We start from the raw sequence: 15,441 nt of genomic DNA, 5'->3' as shown, positions 1-15,441 counted from the left end.
ACAGCTGAATGAAACAGAAGAAATCCGTCTAGGCATTTCCCGGGTCAAGTATATTCAGATGTGGGTTTATGATTTCATGAAGAAATCATAATAGAATACAAGATTCTGGAGCTCCTACCCTTAAGATTAGTCTTTTGAAATCCAAAATCCCTTATTTAAAAGTTAAGATAGGACAACTCCAACAAAAGTTTAGCCATAATCAGCTTTAATCTTGCTTTAGTATCTAATGAAAAACAAACATGTGGCACATTTGCTTGATTTGTAGTTTTAAAGTCCCTGTAAAGTGATGAAAAAGTCTTTATTTTAGGTTTGTTGTATGACAGGCCACTGTGTTGTGAACCACCAGGCCTAATTTCAGGCATTAAAAACATCCCTAAGTTTATCAAATTAAGCTTCAAAATCATGAAAAAGAGGCAGTAATATCTGCTCTAGGATTGTGGGCGTGTCAGTTGAATATGCCATAGCCACACCCACTCACAAGAACGACATCCTCTAAGATTTCAAAGAAAAAAAAAGCTTCTGCGTTGTTTGACTCTGTGCCAGAGCAGAGTCAAAAGTTGAGGATTGAATTTACTGTTTTCTGGCACAAATCTCTCCATTTTAAAAGACCCGTAGGACATCGTGGCTGATAGATTTGGGAAAGTTACCTCACAATGAACAAAACCACTTTCAATGAAGGCAGTGACATCAGCTACCAGACCATATTGAGATGGACTGCTCTGTGATTTTAGATTGTTGTAGCATTAGGGGGCGGGGTTACTCCCCATCAGGACCAGTGTTGTCATGGGCTCCTACATTTGTCCTGCTCACATCAAACCAAGCCAGGAAGGAGGTGAACAACTTTCTAAGCTTCTGAATAAAAAAATCAGCTGCACAGTGTTTTCACATGTTAAGAGCAACTTTTTTCCAACATATCTAGTATGTTAAGACACACATTTTTAATAACACAACAGCCCTTATTGTGTCACATCTCACACTCACAGTCCATGTGAATGACAAGATCATGATCAAAATGACACGTGCTGTTGATTGTTCATATGTCTGAGTGTATTTTTGGAACACGGTGACAGATAGGTGACAGATTGTTCAAAAACAGAGCAGCTACTTTGTTGAAGAAAGCAGCACTGCACACTTTGAGTCCCCGGGCCCCTACGGGCTCCCAGAAAAGAGGGCATCAGCCCACACAGTACCTCTAAGATTTTTTTTTATCACTTCAGTAACCTAAAAGTCCTTTAGAGCTGCAGATTTAAAGCAGTATCCCTGTTGAATCCTGATATAGCTCATAAAGTGAGTAACTTTCTTTGGTTTTCCGCGAGATGGGATGAAGACAATAGTATCTTTCTTCTAGATCTGATGGCTCACGTGCATCCATCAGGTCATTTAATGTCTAATGTGAATTTCTGATGAGGTTACAGGCTGGAAGAGAGCGAGAGGCAGCTGGGGGAAATCTGCATCTCGGTTGCAGACACTCTTGTCTTCACACACTAACACACAGGCACGCTAACAACCACGCGCGTCCGCGTACTCATCCCTCGTAAAGGGGGCGTGTGGGTCTGGCAGGGACTCAAACCTTCTGCATTCGCATCAGTGAAGCAGCGGAGAGCGGTGGCGCACGGAGACACGGACGAGGAAAAGAAACTTGTTTCAAATCAAATAGGACTTTTTTTGTCTGCTTCGCTACAGTATCCTGAGGCTTTTCTGGCTTTTGCCCTCTCTCTGACTGGATTTCACTTGGCTGAATGAAAGGCAGCGAAACGAGGAGAGAGGCGCGGAGAGATCAGCGGAGAGGAGACTAGACTGTACGCGGAGAGGAGAGCGAGACTCCGGGCAGCGGCTGTGCGTCTTTGCGCGGTGGGGATCCAGGAGCGAACGGGGACTGCGGTTAAGTCTCACCCGGCTCTGTTAGAGGGGGCTCGGGGTGGGAGGGGAAATAACTTGACTTTATTCCCTGGCTCTCTGGAGAAGATTTGGTGACATTTTAAAGAGAAACAAGGGGAGCTATCGGATCGTACACTCTGCTCCACGCATGCTGGAAGAGGCGAGAGAAGGGCTGGATGCCTGCGGGGTTGCGAGTCCTGAAGACGCAGGTGAATGCAGCTGTTATTATTGACTCAAACATGGCAAAATATCACACTGAAGTCATTGAAGATATTCTATAATGCTCATTTACAACTTTATCCTCATAAATCTGCACATTACAGTGCGTCGTTTCTCGTCTTTATTTTAAGTTCCAATTTAAAAACGCATAGCTCTTTTGCGTAAAATTTCAAAGATATAATTAATTCCTGTCATTTGTAATATTTTGGCACCGTTTTCTGCACATGACTGAACGTGTCTGTTGAGGTTTGTTAAACACAATCCTCCTCAGTTCCTTTTTTGTGCAGTGTGACCCACTAAGGGCAGCCTCCAGGCTACTTTAATTTACGCTTTAATTGATTTCTCCTAAATTTTCCAAGTGCCAGTTTAATGGTGTCACTGTTGTGGGGCAGGTTTGACAATCGGCGCATCTGGAGAGCTACTGATGCATTAAAGAAATCCACAAGGACTAAAAGGGGGAGGAAAGCACTTCTATTATTTAGCTCCTGAGCAAAAAGAAAAAAATCTGGGCCTGTTTTAAGCACTGCAGAGGAGATTGAGTACTATCTGAGCTGTGGGACACAAAAGGAAACATTTTTATAGTTCAGTGTGTCAGATGTCTAATAAATCCCAAACATCCTGATGAAATACTCATTCCAATAATTCAGTCTAAAATGTGTCTAATGGCAAAAATGTCATGTTTTAAACCTTGAATTATTTTTTTAAATGCTCCTGCAGGGAATCCTGTTTGGCTGCTACATGCTCCATTAATGTCTTGCTCCTTTTGTAAGAGAGTGAGGGAGGGAAGAGAGAGAGTGTGTGCGTAAAAGAGAGAGAGAGAGAGAGAGTCATGTCACTTAACGGACTGCTGGTGCTCTGTGACTCAGTGTGCAGCTCCGCTTACATATAAAGACACTGGGCTTTTCCCCCACATAGGTTGGCTATAAGTAATCAAGCCAATCATCAGCCTCTCCAAGTCCCTTCTCTGAGCCTATAGAAGCAAAGTGGTCACACTTTTTTTGGGGAAGGGGTGTACCCGTGCCTTTATAGTCTTGTTTGTATCAGCGCGTTTAGACAGCTTGTGGATCCGTCCAGAGCGCACAGCACAACAGCAGCAGCACTCATTCTTAACCTGCTCACATCTTTCTCTGCTCACTTCCACAGCCAATAAGGATTACCCCCAGCCTGATCATTTGACGGAGTAAAAAAAAAAAAAAAAAAAAAAAAGGAGTGAGTCATTTCTTCATATATTTTACGCGTTTGGCTCCTTTTGGAGAGGATATGGCACGGGCAGCGATGGAGAGAAGAGCGCAGCCGGCACAGGCGAGAGGAAACAGGAGCTGAATGACAGGATGCCAGCGACCTGAGCACGCTCTCAGATCAGCACCATTCAAAGAAACACTTTTCATTTATTTGAAGACTGAGGACGAACACTTGGCGCACAGAAACCCTGTCGGAGGAGTTTAATTTTGGAGTTTTTTATATGCGTAATTTTATTTTTTGGGAGAGGAAACAAGGATGCATTGTGGATTAGTCTTTATCCTGTTCATGGGAATCCTTTTGGTGGTCAAGGCTTTTAAAAACGGTAAGTGTGACATGTGATATCTATATAAATAAGCTTTTATGTGCTCTGCAAAGATACTAATCCTGCTGTTTTTTAAAGAGATTACGCTGCTCTGATCTCCGCTGATCTTTTGGCAAACTCACCTGCCCACACAAGGAAAATCCCCCTTATGATATTTCTACAAAGATTAAGACAAAAGTAGCATTAATGATAGAGTAGAAGACCTGCTTTAGTGACTTTAGAAATGTTTTATAGATAACATTCCGTAAATGTCCCTCTTACCTTTTCCCCTCTCAATAACGCATTTTTCTGTCTTTCATTTTCTTCTTTATTCAGATTTTTTTGCTTGGTGTTTTCCTTTTTAACATTTATAAACTTCTTTCAATGTATAATATTTGTAAAAACCTTTGGATAAAGAAGGCTCTCTGTTAAGATTAGTTGACTCCGTGCGTTATGAAGTTGGGAAAAAGTCAGCCCTGTCGCTCACTCTAAACTTTTCCTTGTTCTTCTTTCTGCACTAGTTTCGTTTCAACTTTTCGCTTTTATTTCCTCTCTCGTTTCATTCCGATTTAATTGATTTCCACGAGGTGCCAGTGCGCAAAGGTTGGAGCAGCAGATGGTGAAGGCTTTTGTAATAAAAGGATGAGTAAAGCGCAAATGAAGATAAATGTGTGGAGCTGCAGCGGGCCTGTGCAAAACAAATATGTACTCCTTTTAATAAAGGGACTCTATATGAAGAAGTTGAAAGTAACTTTTGGATGCATAAAAACTAAACTCTGTTGGAAGTGAATTAATCCTCATTTATGCCAGTGTAATTAAAGATTATCCTTTTGTTTCCCAGCATTAAATAGAAGGATTGACTGACTGCTAGAAGCTAGGCATAAACAATAATTTTTCCTTTGTGATCCAAAATTAAAAATTATAGGCCTAATTTCCAGAGCATGCTGATGCACGTTGATTAATTAAAGTTTGTGCACAGATTTAGTTTGCTAAAACCCATTACAGTCTGCAAAAATACCCACAAATCTCCTTCCTGGATATTTTACAAAGTTTAAAATTAAATGAGACACTTCTTTGTACCATTCAGCTGTTCTCTCTCTCTAATCTGCTGGAGTTTTCTTCCTTCACCAAACTAATTCTCCCTCCCGCTCTGCAGACAAATGTGGAGGCAACATCAGAATCTCAAACGCCAACTACCTCACCTCGCCGGGATACCCCATGTCTTATACCTCTTCTCAGAGATGCACGTGGGTGATATCTGCGCCTGGTCCTCACCAGCGGATTCTCATCAACTTCAATCCGCATTTTGATCTGGAGGACCGGGAGTGCAAGTAAGTTGGCTGCAGATTTACCTTGTCTATGAAAAACAGATGTGCTATCCACTCCAAAAAATCATTGTTTTTCATGCAATCAGATTGTATTTCTTGGCTCTGTCTGATTCAGTCGAGGAGAAGCTGCTGAAAACTCCAATGAATCTTCTTGGGTTCATAAAGTGACAGAGTTAATGAAATTGAACTGTCTAGAAAACCTTTCAGGGCACTTGTTTGGCCCCTAGAACTCTAAGATGAAATTCAGAGATAAACAGATTTTCTGAGATTTATAAATGCGTGTGGGATCCTGTGAGTGTTTCACTGATGCATATGGGTGTTTGTGTGTGAATGGCACTCTCCCTTGTGCACATTGCACATGAAACTGCTCCATCTAGTGTCCGCAGGCTCTCTGAAACTGTGTCAATGCATTGCGGCTCTCGCGCCACACAGAGCAGCAGGAATGTCTCACCCCTGCCTTTTGGTTTTGGAGCGTCCTCACTCTCCCCACCTTGTGGGATGAAGTCATAGGGGTATTATATTGATTTGAGTTTCTGCAAAAAGAATTGAATGAGAGCAAAGGGTCACAAGAATCATTAAAGGCTCTTAACTTTGGGTAAAAGGCAGCTATTTATTTTCAGATTCCCTTTAAGATACAATTGCTTTCCAAACCAGTGAGTTACATTAAAGGCAAGTCTCAGCTCATTTTTAATTATGCAGCTGGAAACAAGTGACTCATCTCTTTCTTCCACCTGGATTTGGAGTCAGAATAAGGTGAAATGACCCTTTAAGGTTGGATTTCTCAGTGACAGTTAGTTACCAAAGCTTATTTGACTTTAAACCACATGCTGTCGCATCAAACAAAAGGCTAAGCGGCTGACCTGTTGTCAGATAGATAGTTTAAGCCGCTGAAACCGGAGACAGACAGTAATGTGATGAGCCCATGTCAGTGTGCGTGTGCCCTGAGGTGAGCCTTGCCTTGCACGGGCAGACTGCCTCGCTCTGATTGCCTGTCCGCGTGTGCGTATGATTGTGCGGTTTGGTGCGTGTGTCGGTGCCTCAGTCTCAGCTGTTTGTTTACCCTGCAGGGCTCGGGAGAGAACAGGGCTTTGGAGGATCCTGTTACTGTATCCCCGCTCCACCCTAAACCTGGACCCTGCACTTCTTTTGTGCTCCCTCAACGGCCCCCCCGTATAACGTTTAGTGTTTTAATCCTGGATTGAATCCTACTTTAAGCGTTCTTTACCTCTGTCAGAGATTTATGGCAGGCTGAATGCTGCCGTCTTTGAAAGGCTGGATGCTCCTTGACACTTCTTTTGGGTTGGATTTCAACACCAGAGGGACTATTAAAGCATCCAAGACCCACAGCTAGAAAGAGAGAGAGAGAGGGAGGGTAAAGGGAGGGAGAGTGGCTGTAACAATGCTTGTGCTAATCAAATTAGTCAGGAATGAATTTCCTGTGTCTAAACACACACAGTCAAAGAATTCACTCCCTTTTAGACTTGAGGAAGGAAGCTGCAAAGAGGGCAGGCTTTGAGATCAGCGATCCATAGATGTATCATTTACAAATTAGCTCATCTCTATCACTGAACAGCCTCTGAGTTAGCAGATTGTGGCTCATTAGTTCATCGGTTGTTTGGGAATTTGTGGATGTGCTTTTTCTCTTTCCTTGCCTCTACAGTTGTTTCTTATCAAGTCAATTTGGAGCCATAAGATCTATAAATAATGATCAGAGGGTTGTATAATTTATGCTTCAAGGACATGGAATCAAATGGCACACGTTTGAAATTTAAGTAAGTCTCCAATTTATGTGGGATCTGCAGAGATCGCAGCACAGAAACGGGCCAACCTGACCCACAGCCTTTTATTCTATTTTTAACTTGGTGTACCGTTTCATTTTTAATGGTTTTAATGGAGTGGTTTTCATGGGACTTTAGTTCCACTTCGCAATGTCTTCCACCTTGTGTGGCTTCACTTTGGCTTAACCCTGCAAAGACAAACCATGACGGGAAACCCATTTCCCCTTCTCCCTTCTTAATTTCAAATTATGCCTCTATGTAACATAGGGTGGTTATTGTGCTAATTGCTGACAAGGCATGTCATAGCTAACTCAATTAGGAGAGGAGGGGGTAGCTGCTTATGTATCTGAAGACAGCAGTTGGGTGTGATTTGTGTTGGAGCCTTCAGACACACTCACCAAATCTACCCCTTACATAATGGAAACTGATGAGAGCCAGAATGGCTTCCTTATCTGATGGACTGGCAGAGTGGGTGGAGGAAAAGAGGGTGGGGGGCAGGGGCTACAATGCATGCTTCAGTGCACTGCCTTGCAATCTAATTAGTGGGTAAATGGAACACACATGCACCACATGTTCCCCAACATGGCTGTTATCAGCAAACCAAACAAGAAGCACTCAAAGTGGCGCTCATAAAAAGAAAAACAGGGGATCGCTGAGTGGAGTCTGGCCGCGGCCGTGTTGTTGCACGTGTGCGCTACCCTTGACAGGTTTGTTTGGGGAAGTGCAGAGGCCTGTATCCTGAGAGCTGGGGGAGGAAAACACTTCATCACAGAGATAAGGAGACTAAGTGAGCCCTCGCGATTCTGAATGCAGAACGTGTTTACCTTTCACGCACCGTTGTAGACTTTCACAGAGTGGAGTTTCGGGGGGCCGCCCTCGCCGCTCTCACAGCTAATGAAGTTTGAGGGGAAGGAGCAGCCCGCATCAAGACAAATATTTGAAGTCAATTCAACTCTGAAGAACAGTGGAATGAGCCAGCTAAGCTCTATTGAAAAACTGAAGTAAACAGATATGCTTTTGCTTAACCCCCCTCCCCTCTCATGCTTTTCACTGTTTCTCTGCAATCTGATAACGGCTGCTCTGCTAATCTGGTTGGAAAACGCGGTGAATTTGAATTCAAACTTCACAAAAGTGTTTCAGGTAAAAGAATACAAAGAGACTAGCCTAAAAATCTGTCTAAAAAGTTAAATACATTTTAATTGTAAATTTTTTTATGGCTGTGATGTTTAAGCTTAAATACATAATGGAGCCATCATGGCCACATACCCGGAGAACTAGCAGGATTTGGTCTGAATGAATAAAATCTGATGTTTCATTTTGGATTCTTGGCAACTTCCTGTGAAATTGGCGAGATATCAAAATGCTCAACATAGGCAGTGAGGCATCCTTTAATAAGAAATATCAGTGGTGTGGACAAATACTGAGGCCTTTCCATGAAAATTTGAGCTTGAAGGTTCAACTCAGTCAGAGGAATAAAAAAAAAATGGCCTAAAAGTGTTACTTCCTGTTGCCAGTTGGGGACTCGCAAAATTTGATCAAATTAACCTTTGAATGTATTGAGGGGCCACCCTTGATCATACATGTAAAATCTGAAAAAGATGTTTCATAATTAGAGTCAAGGCAGTTCCTGTGAGACTTCTGAGTTGGCAAACTTTTGGGACTAATTGAGATCAAGAGCTGCTAGTTTTGTTTGTTGGTCTTTTACCTTCATCTGATTCCAGGATTACCAGGATTTGTCTGATTTTGGGCTTCTATTTGACAGAGCAGGCAGACAGGACATATTGTGTTCGATTATTTTCCTTTTTTTCCTCATACTAAAGGGCTAGTTTCTGTGTCATTATATTTGTGAGTCGATATTGTTGGATTCTGTTGGAATCTTGAGGTTCCACTCTTCCTAATAGTCTACAACATAACAAAGTTTACCCAATATTTCATAATTTTAATGAGCGTTATCATCTGCTTAGATTCAAAACGGCCAGAATAGGGGCAGTGCAGGTGAGACGATTAAGTTGATTATGTCCTCATGGGGCCCATAGTAGCCAGGGGGACCCGCCCAATCACCTACCTTTGCCTAATGATTAAGTCTGCCTCTATTTGTCTCCTCTTCAAATTGTTGTGGAGTAAGAATATATGTTATACAGGGGAAGGGAAGGGAGCAATTGAATTTTATTGAAAATCTGTACATATTTGTGATTTTTTTGTTTGTTTGTGGCACCAGTTTAAAACCAGTGCACCCAAGAAGTCAGCTGAGAGTTATCAACTGCTGCTTTAAATCAAGGTTCATTTTGGCAGCAGTTTTAAATTGAATGAATTCATTCAATTGGGGCAAAATATATTAAAGATGTAAAACACATTACAATGCACTTTCAATACTTTTAATGGATTTAAAATTAACTGGCGAAAATACCTTACGTGCAAAGTGAAAAAATATCCTGGATTTTTAAAGTCCAGCACTAATATTTTAGTCTCATTTTAGTCTCCTTGATTAAAACTAAACCTACTTTTCATCAGCGTTCTTATCACCAGATCTATTTCTAGCAAGTCTTAGTCTCGTCTTCCTCACGGAAAAGAGTAGTCATGAGCATTTTTAGGCATAGTTTGAGTCGACCAACTTACCACAGCTCTAAATGTGATAAATCAATATCTGGGGAGTATTTCATTGCCGGCTGTAGGTTGCTCTATATCTTCCTCTCCTGCTGACTCAAAGAGAAAAAACAACTTTTATAGTTATGATGCACTCCTGACAACATTATGAATCATTGATGACATCAGATTTGCTGACCAGACCAAAACACAGTTCCTCCTTCAGCTCGGCACACTGAAATCCAGTCAATGCTGCACTGTTTGTTCTGCAGGAGGAGAAGACATGGGTAAAAAACAGAGAAAGAAGAGGCTGTCTCCTGTGTCTCAGCAGTCCCTCATTTCTTTGCTTTCCTCTCTGTCTGGGTAGTATTTTTCTGGACTCTACAGAAATTCCTGTGTGTGCAGCAGATGGAGGGGGGGGCTCGGATGAGATGTATAGCAGGGTGGTACTAGGCAGCAGAGATATTTGAAGAATGCTTTCTCAAGCGAGCTTTTGTGTGTGGGAGACAGGGTAGAGCCTCTCGCCTCGCCACGCTTCAAAAAGTCTGCCAGCCCCCCTACCTTTAGGTGCCTGTAACTCAAAGCTTTAGGAAAGCACTCTTTTCCTCTTTTTAATTGTAGCCCTCTACTTTCTCTGTCCCACTACCCCCCCTTTCCACTCGGATCTCCTGCTGAGCTGCCCCTGTTGAGCTGCTAGGCCTGCTGGGAAGGCAAACATTTTCTGCTGTGCACCCTCCACAATAGACATCCTGCCCCTCATGGCATTCCTGACCAAGCATGGACTCCAGGGATGACTAAGAGCAGCTTGTGGAAGGGGAGGTTTATCCTTCCCTGGATCTATAGTTGGCCTCTTCTTTGTCATCGTACTCACGCCACTCAAACGGACATGACAAAGAGTGCCACCTGTTTCTAGGAAGTGAGAGTGGAGGTCAAAAGAGGCTTCAGGGAAAAGATCCATACTTGTCAGCTCTTCCCCTGTTACCCCTCCACCTGAGAAAGATCCATGACAGAGAGCAGTGCAGCTTCACAGCTGGAGAGTGAGGCGATAACTCTTCTCTGGATCTGAAAACGCTCATCCCTCTTAATTCCTCTCTCACACTCCTCTGCAAGGCAACCATGGGCAAATAAGGAAAAGTAGGCTGAGTGAACGTTTATCACCGGTTGTCATGGAGGAAAATAAATAAAGCAGGAATGCATCAAGAACTTTTAGAGACTTTAAAAGAGAAAGGAAGTGCTGTGACCTTCGCAGCTTAGGGGAAGGGGCTTAGAAGTGACAGGAATTGTTGTGGATACTTATGGCCTGTTAGAGGACATTTATTTCTGTTGTGGATGCATCTTTTAAAAGCTCATGTCACAGAAGCATCCGTGCGGAGTGAGTTCAAAGCATCGCCACAAAATAAAACAGGCAGAGCGAAATAAAAAGAGCGTAGGGCGATGCTGCTTCTCTTAACAACAGGATTTGACAAAAGCTGCTGAAATTATGCACCTGGTATTTTCCGCCGCAATAGACTCCCACAGTTCACAACAATGGAAATCAAATTACATCTAAAATTACATTGAAACATCACGCCTTGAAAGCCTAGCTTGTCAGCAGCCTATCAGAAAGCAATCCACTTTAAATGTCTTGTTTGCACTTGACAGCAATTACTCCAAATTTTATTTTGTTAGCATGATAAAACTTAAAGAGAAACATTTTGCAACTCATGGTTATGTTTATCATCCCATAAGGTGATGAATGAAATAGGGCTGCAACCGGCACTGAAGGGCTCTCGCACCCAGGTGCATGTCAGGTGTGTGGAAATACTTGGTTGTTAGCAACCTGTGCAGTGTGCTGCAGTACTGCAAAGAGATCCTTGCAGGATGTCATTAAAATCAAAATAATGAGCACATTGCACTTTGTATATGTGATAGTACTCCCTGTCAACAGGTAACACTATGACAAAGGAATATGCTAAAATATGTAGATGTGAGCAGAGCGGGACCAATATTTATTGTGTACAGTACAAAGAAAATGGGACATAATATATTTAAGAGTTGCTATTTGCATCTTACAGAAGCTGGCACTACAGCAAAACCATGAAACTGACATTTAAATGTATAGAGGGGCAGACCTGATCATACATGTGAAATATGAATGATATTGGATGTTTTATATTAGAGTCATGGCAACTTCCTGTGAAATTGGCAAGATATCAAGATGTTCAACATTGGCAGTGAGGCATGCCAGTGTTGTGGACAAATACTGAGGCCTCTCTATCAAAATAAAAGCTTGATAGGTTCAACTCAGTAAGAGGAATAAAGAAATGGACTGATTCTGTCCTGTTTTCAGTAGGGGACGCTATAGCAAAACAATAAAAACAATCTTTGAATGTATTGAGGGGAAGACCCTGATCATACATGGAAAATTTGACTGAAATCAGATGTTTCATATTAGAGTCATTGCAACTTCCTGTGAAACTGGTGAGATACAAATGCACAACATTGGCAGAGAGGCATCCTTTAAAAGAGATGTCAGTGGTGTAGACAAAACTGATTCCTCTCTATTAAAATCAGATTTTGATAGGTTCACCTTAGTCAGAAGAATAAATAAATGGCCCAATTGTGTCACTTCCTGTTTTCAGTAGGGGATGCTATAGCAAAATGGTGAAATTAACCTTTAAATGTTGTTAGGGGCTGACCTTGATCATACATGTGAAATTTGAATGAAATCAGATGTTTCATATTAGAGTAATGGAAACTTCCTGTGAAATTGGCGAGATATCAAATTTCTCACTATCTTGTCTAGATTAAGCAAAAAATTTGGAGACAATCCAATGAACTCTGTAGGTGGTGATTCTTCAGATGTGTAGCCAGTGATGGAGCCAAAAAAATGACCTTGAACTGTTTCCTGTAAATTTTAGAGAACTGTCCCAAGAGACTTTTTTCATCTTATCATGACAGACTTGTACCTATTTCCATGGAAGTAGCTCTTGCACTCAGTCCCCTATCTCACGTTTTGGGCCTTTGTGCAATGGACTTGGCCAATTCCACAACCAGACAAAAATTTCCAATGGGGGACAGTTTTCTTCTTAGGCATGTGAAGTCCCCCAAACGAACGTCTTCAGTTTCAATGGAGTCCTTGCTCCAAGGTCGGTGGGCAATAAGGCATTGGTGCTAAAGCTAGGTGATCACTACTAAGGTAGAAAAAGACAGAAGACAGAGATGTTGCATCAGAAAGCGGCTGACCTTCCCTCTTATTACTCCTGCTCCCTCTTCTTCATCCTGGCTAATGAACAGGATTAAAGTAGGTCTCTGCATATGTGTGCTAGCATGCATGTCGTCCATGTATGTGTATGTGAGTGACCGAGGGGTTGAGGGTCTTTTTTTCATCAGCCGCTGAAGTGTTTCACCTTGGCCGCAGCTTGGAAGGGCAGGCTGATTGAAAAGCTTTCTGGCCGTGGCATCTGCCATCCTCCCCGCTGCTCTGTCACCACTTTGATTCATGCACAACCTGACCACAACCGGGAGGCGAGCCACTCTGCCTCACAGCGGGACGGCGGTCCACTTCACAGTGGAGGAGTAGGAAAAAGGAGGGAGAGAGAGGAAAAGAGAGTGCTCATAAATAACCCGCTGGATTTCAAGCCTTTGTCACATATCCGAGGCGGCACAAAAGCAGCATACAGTCTCACGTGCCTGCATGTTTTGTTTTCCATCTTCATGTGGGTGTAAGCAACTGGTTCTTGCCAGGAAATCAATGTCACTAAGCTGATTCTGGCACACAGCTGCTGAATTTTATTTCCCTCCTATTATTCTTCAACTCTCTGGTGCTGAAAACCAGCACAAGCATCCCTTTTTAGACGTTTCCATGATGTTAGCCGTATGCTCTTTTATTTTTAGGAGACTCGTGATTAGAGGACAACATTTGGTTTTAATCCCAGCTCTTTATCTCGACACACATCTATTCACTGTAAGGAAATTCGTCCTCGTTTCCCTTCCAGCGCTGATGAAAAAGCATTAACACTGAGGCTATGATTCAATTATGTGATTCTGTTTCCAAAGGACAGTTGGCAATAAGCGCCGTCTCCCCCTCTTGCCGCCTCATGTAATATAATTAGCAACAGGTTTTCGTCTGTTGTGCTTTTTTCTCCCCATCAAATGCTGATTTCCCCGTTTATGAGGCTGTATGGAAAACAACTCTCAGTGATTGCCAGTGTCGATGATATGTGGGTGGTGGGGCGGCTGTAAAGGGTGGTTTTATTTTAAAACAGAGCCGCCAAGTCTTACTTAGAGGAGCAAAAGAAGAGAGATGCATTGATGAAGGAGTCCTGGACTCTAATACAGCGTGTCCAGGCTTGTCAGACATGTTTCGTTTAGTGCTCCAACCTTGAATGGGACTCATGATTTTGATTGATGCGGCTGTGGTCCTGTTTGTTGCCCTAACACCCCGGTGCTTACAGATCCACAAGATGTGGAGGGGGGTGGGGGGCCTCAGGGACCGCAGGGCTCTTTATTCAAACAATCAAGTCCCAAGAGACGCTCAAAGTTTGTTTGCGGAGGTTGAGAGCGTAGGTAGCAAGGAAGTAAAGCCAGAGACCCCTCCTGCCTCAGCGCATGATCCCTGGGGTCATTTTCGGTCACTGTGTTTGCACGCAGCAGGCTGTCGACTCTCCGGTGTTCCTTCGCCACTCAGCTCGGCGTGATTCGGCTGGGGTGGCAAGCAGACAGTGATTGATGGGGCGGTTCCCCACTGCTCTCTGATTGAGTTAGAGCCACTCACAATCGCTCGCTTTGTCGGCTCTTTGCTTGATCTCTCCTCACTAAATTGGCAGCATTAGTTGTGGTCTTTCTTTTGCGCCGCGGCTGCCGTGGCACTATTTTTTCTCACGGCTTTATTTCTTTTGTTATAGGGCAGTAATTGTCAAAAAGGGACTGTAAATTCAGCCTCAAGGCAACATTTTATTGCATTATCACAGCAGGGTAGAGTTTGAAGTGTTATTAGCAACCTGTACCTCTGGCGCCTGTCCAGTCATTTTAGGCTGACCCCTGCCTACACATGGAGAAGGGACAAGAAGGCCCCTCTCTACCGTGCATACTTACACAGTCTCCCAGGGGAAAAACTGGACAGACGGTGTCCAAGTTGGCAGGAAAGTTTGATTGTAGGGCCAGTAAATGGAAGAGTCACCTTGCCCTCCAAATGTTGGCAAAAGCAGGCTGCCCATCAGCACTTAGATCAGACCTGTAACGCCAAGCATTCAACCTCTCTGCCCAGCACCACGGAAGAGAGGCACTGCCTGGCATGTGGCCCCTCACAGCATGCCTTATTTGGCTTTCAAACTGCTGCATCATTGGAAAATCTGACTTCTTGCATGCAGTTAGAACAATGAAGCCATTGGAGTCAAAAAAAAAAGGATGTGGTTTTAATCGTTAGATGTGCATCCAAGGAATCTGGCGACTGATCAAATATCTATGTGAGGAATTGAATGCCAAGTAAACTCTTTTGCTTATTCTTGTCACCTTCCTTTTTCCCTTTCCTGTTAATAACTAGAAATAGATGTCTTGTACCAAGGTTATTCTGTGGTTTAAGGTCAGGTGTGGTTGCTGCCGGCTGTTTGTGCATATTGTATACACTGAAAAGGACAATCAAAGTCCTTCACAACACTCTCTCAAGGCCTGTTCGCAGCCTCCACTGCCCCCCTAACCAAGTGGCCGCATGTCCAGCCAGATGACCGGGTCATGAGCGGCCAGCCCAGACTGCTCCCTGACCCCCCGACCCACTAGCCGCCTCCACAGACAGCCGGGAGGACAGAGAGAAGGAAGCGGCGGGAGAATGCTAGAGGGGACGGATGGGCTGTTTAATTGAATAATTCCCAGTGCAGTTATTACCACCGTTGCCCTCGAGCTTCCTCGCCGCTGCAGAGCCTTGTAAAACAATCTCACAGAGAGAGGGAGAGAGAGAGGGAGGAGAGCATGCTTCATGCTGTTGAACCTTTTGCTGGATTTATGTTGGCACCTGTTTGCCAGCCACCTCTATCAGTAATATGCATCATTTCTCTCGATTGTTTCTGTTCCTTCGCTCCCTTGATCGACCATTCAACTTACATGCCTTCACACTCTTTCTCTATCTCCCTCGCCA

At 43.3% G+C, this 15,441-nt stretch overlaps 1 protein-coding gene across 2 annotated transcripts in view; it reads left to right on the top strand.

The window, feature by feature from the left end:
* The first annotated feature begins 1,598 nt into the window (after positions 1-1,598).
* Positions 1,599-15,441, top strand: part of nrp1a (neuropilin 1a) — a 93,821-nt gene continuing 79,978 nt past the window's right edge. For both annotated transcript variants that reach the window (XM_041814095.1, XM_041814094.1), the window contains exons 1-3: positions 1,599-2,087; positions 3,241-3,661; positions 4,797-4,971. In XM_041814095.1, the coding sequence (XP_041670029.1) occupies positions 3,595-3,661; positions 4,797-4,971 (242 nt within the window). In that variant the 5' untranslated portion in view covers positions 1,599-2,087; positions 3,241-3,594. The remainder of the gene's footprint in view (positions 2,088-3,240; positions 3,662-4,796; positions 4,972-15,441) is intronic.

This window comes from Cheilinus undulatus, linkage group 19 (assembly GCF_018320785.1).
Source record: "Cheilinus undulatus linkage group 19, ASM1832078v1, whole genome shotgun sequence".
Classification (NCBI taxonomy): domain Eukaryota; kingdom Metazoa; phylum Chordata; class Actinopteri; order Labriformes; family Labridae; genus Cheilinus; species Cheilinus undulatus.
The sequence above is the reverse complement of the archived record's forward strand: the minus strand, read 5'-3'. Positions and strand labels throughout refer to the sequence as shown.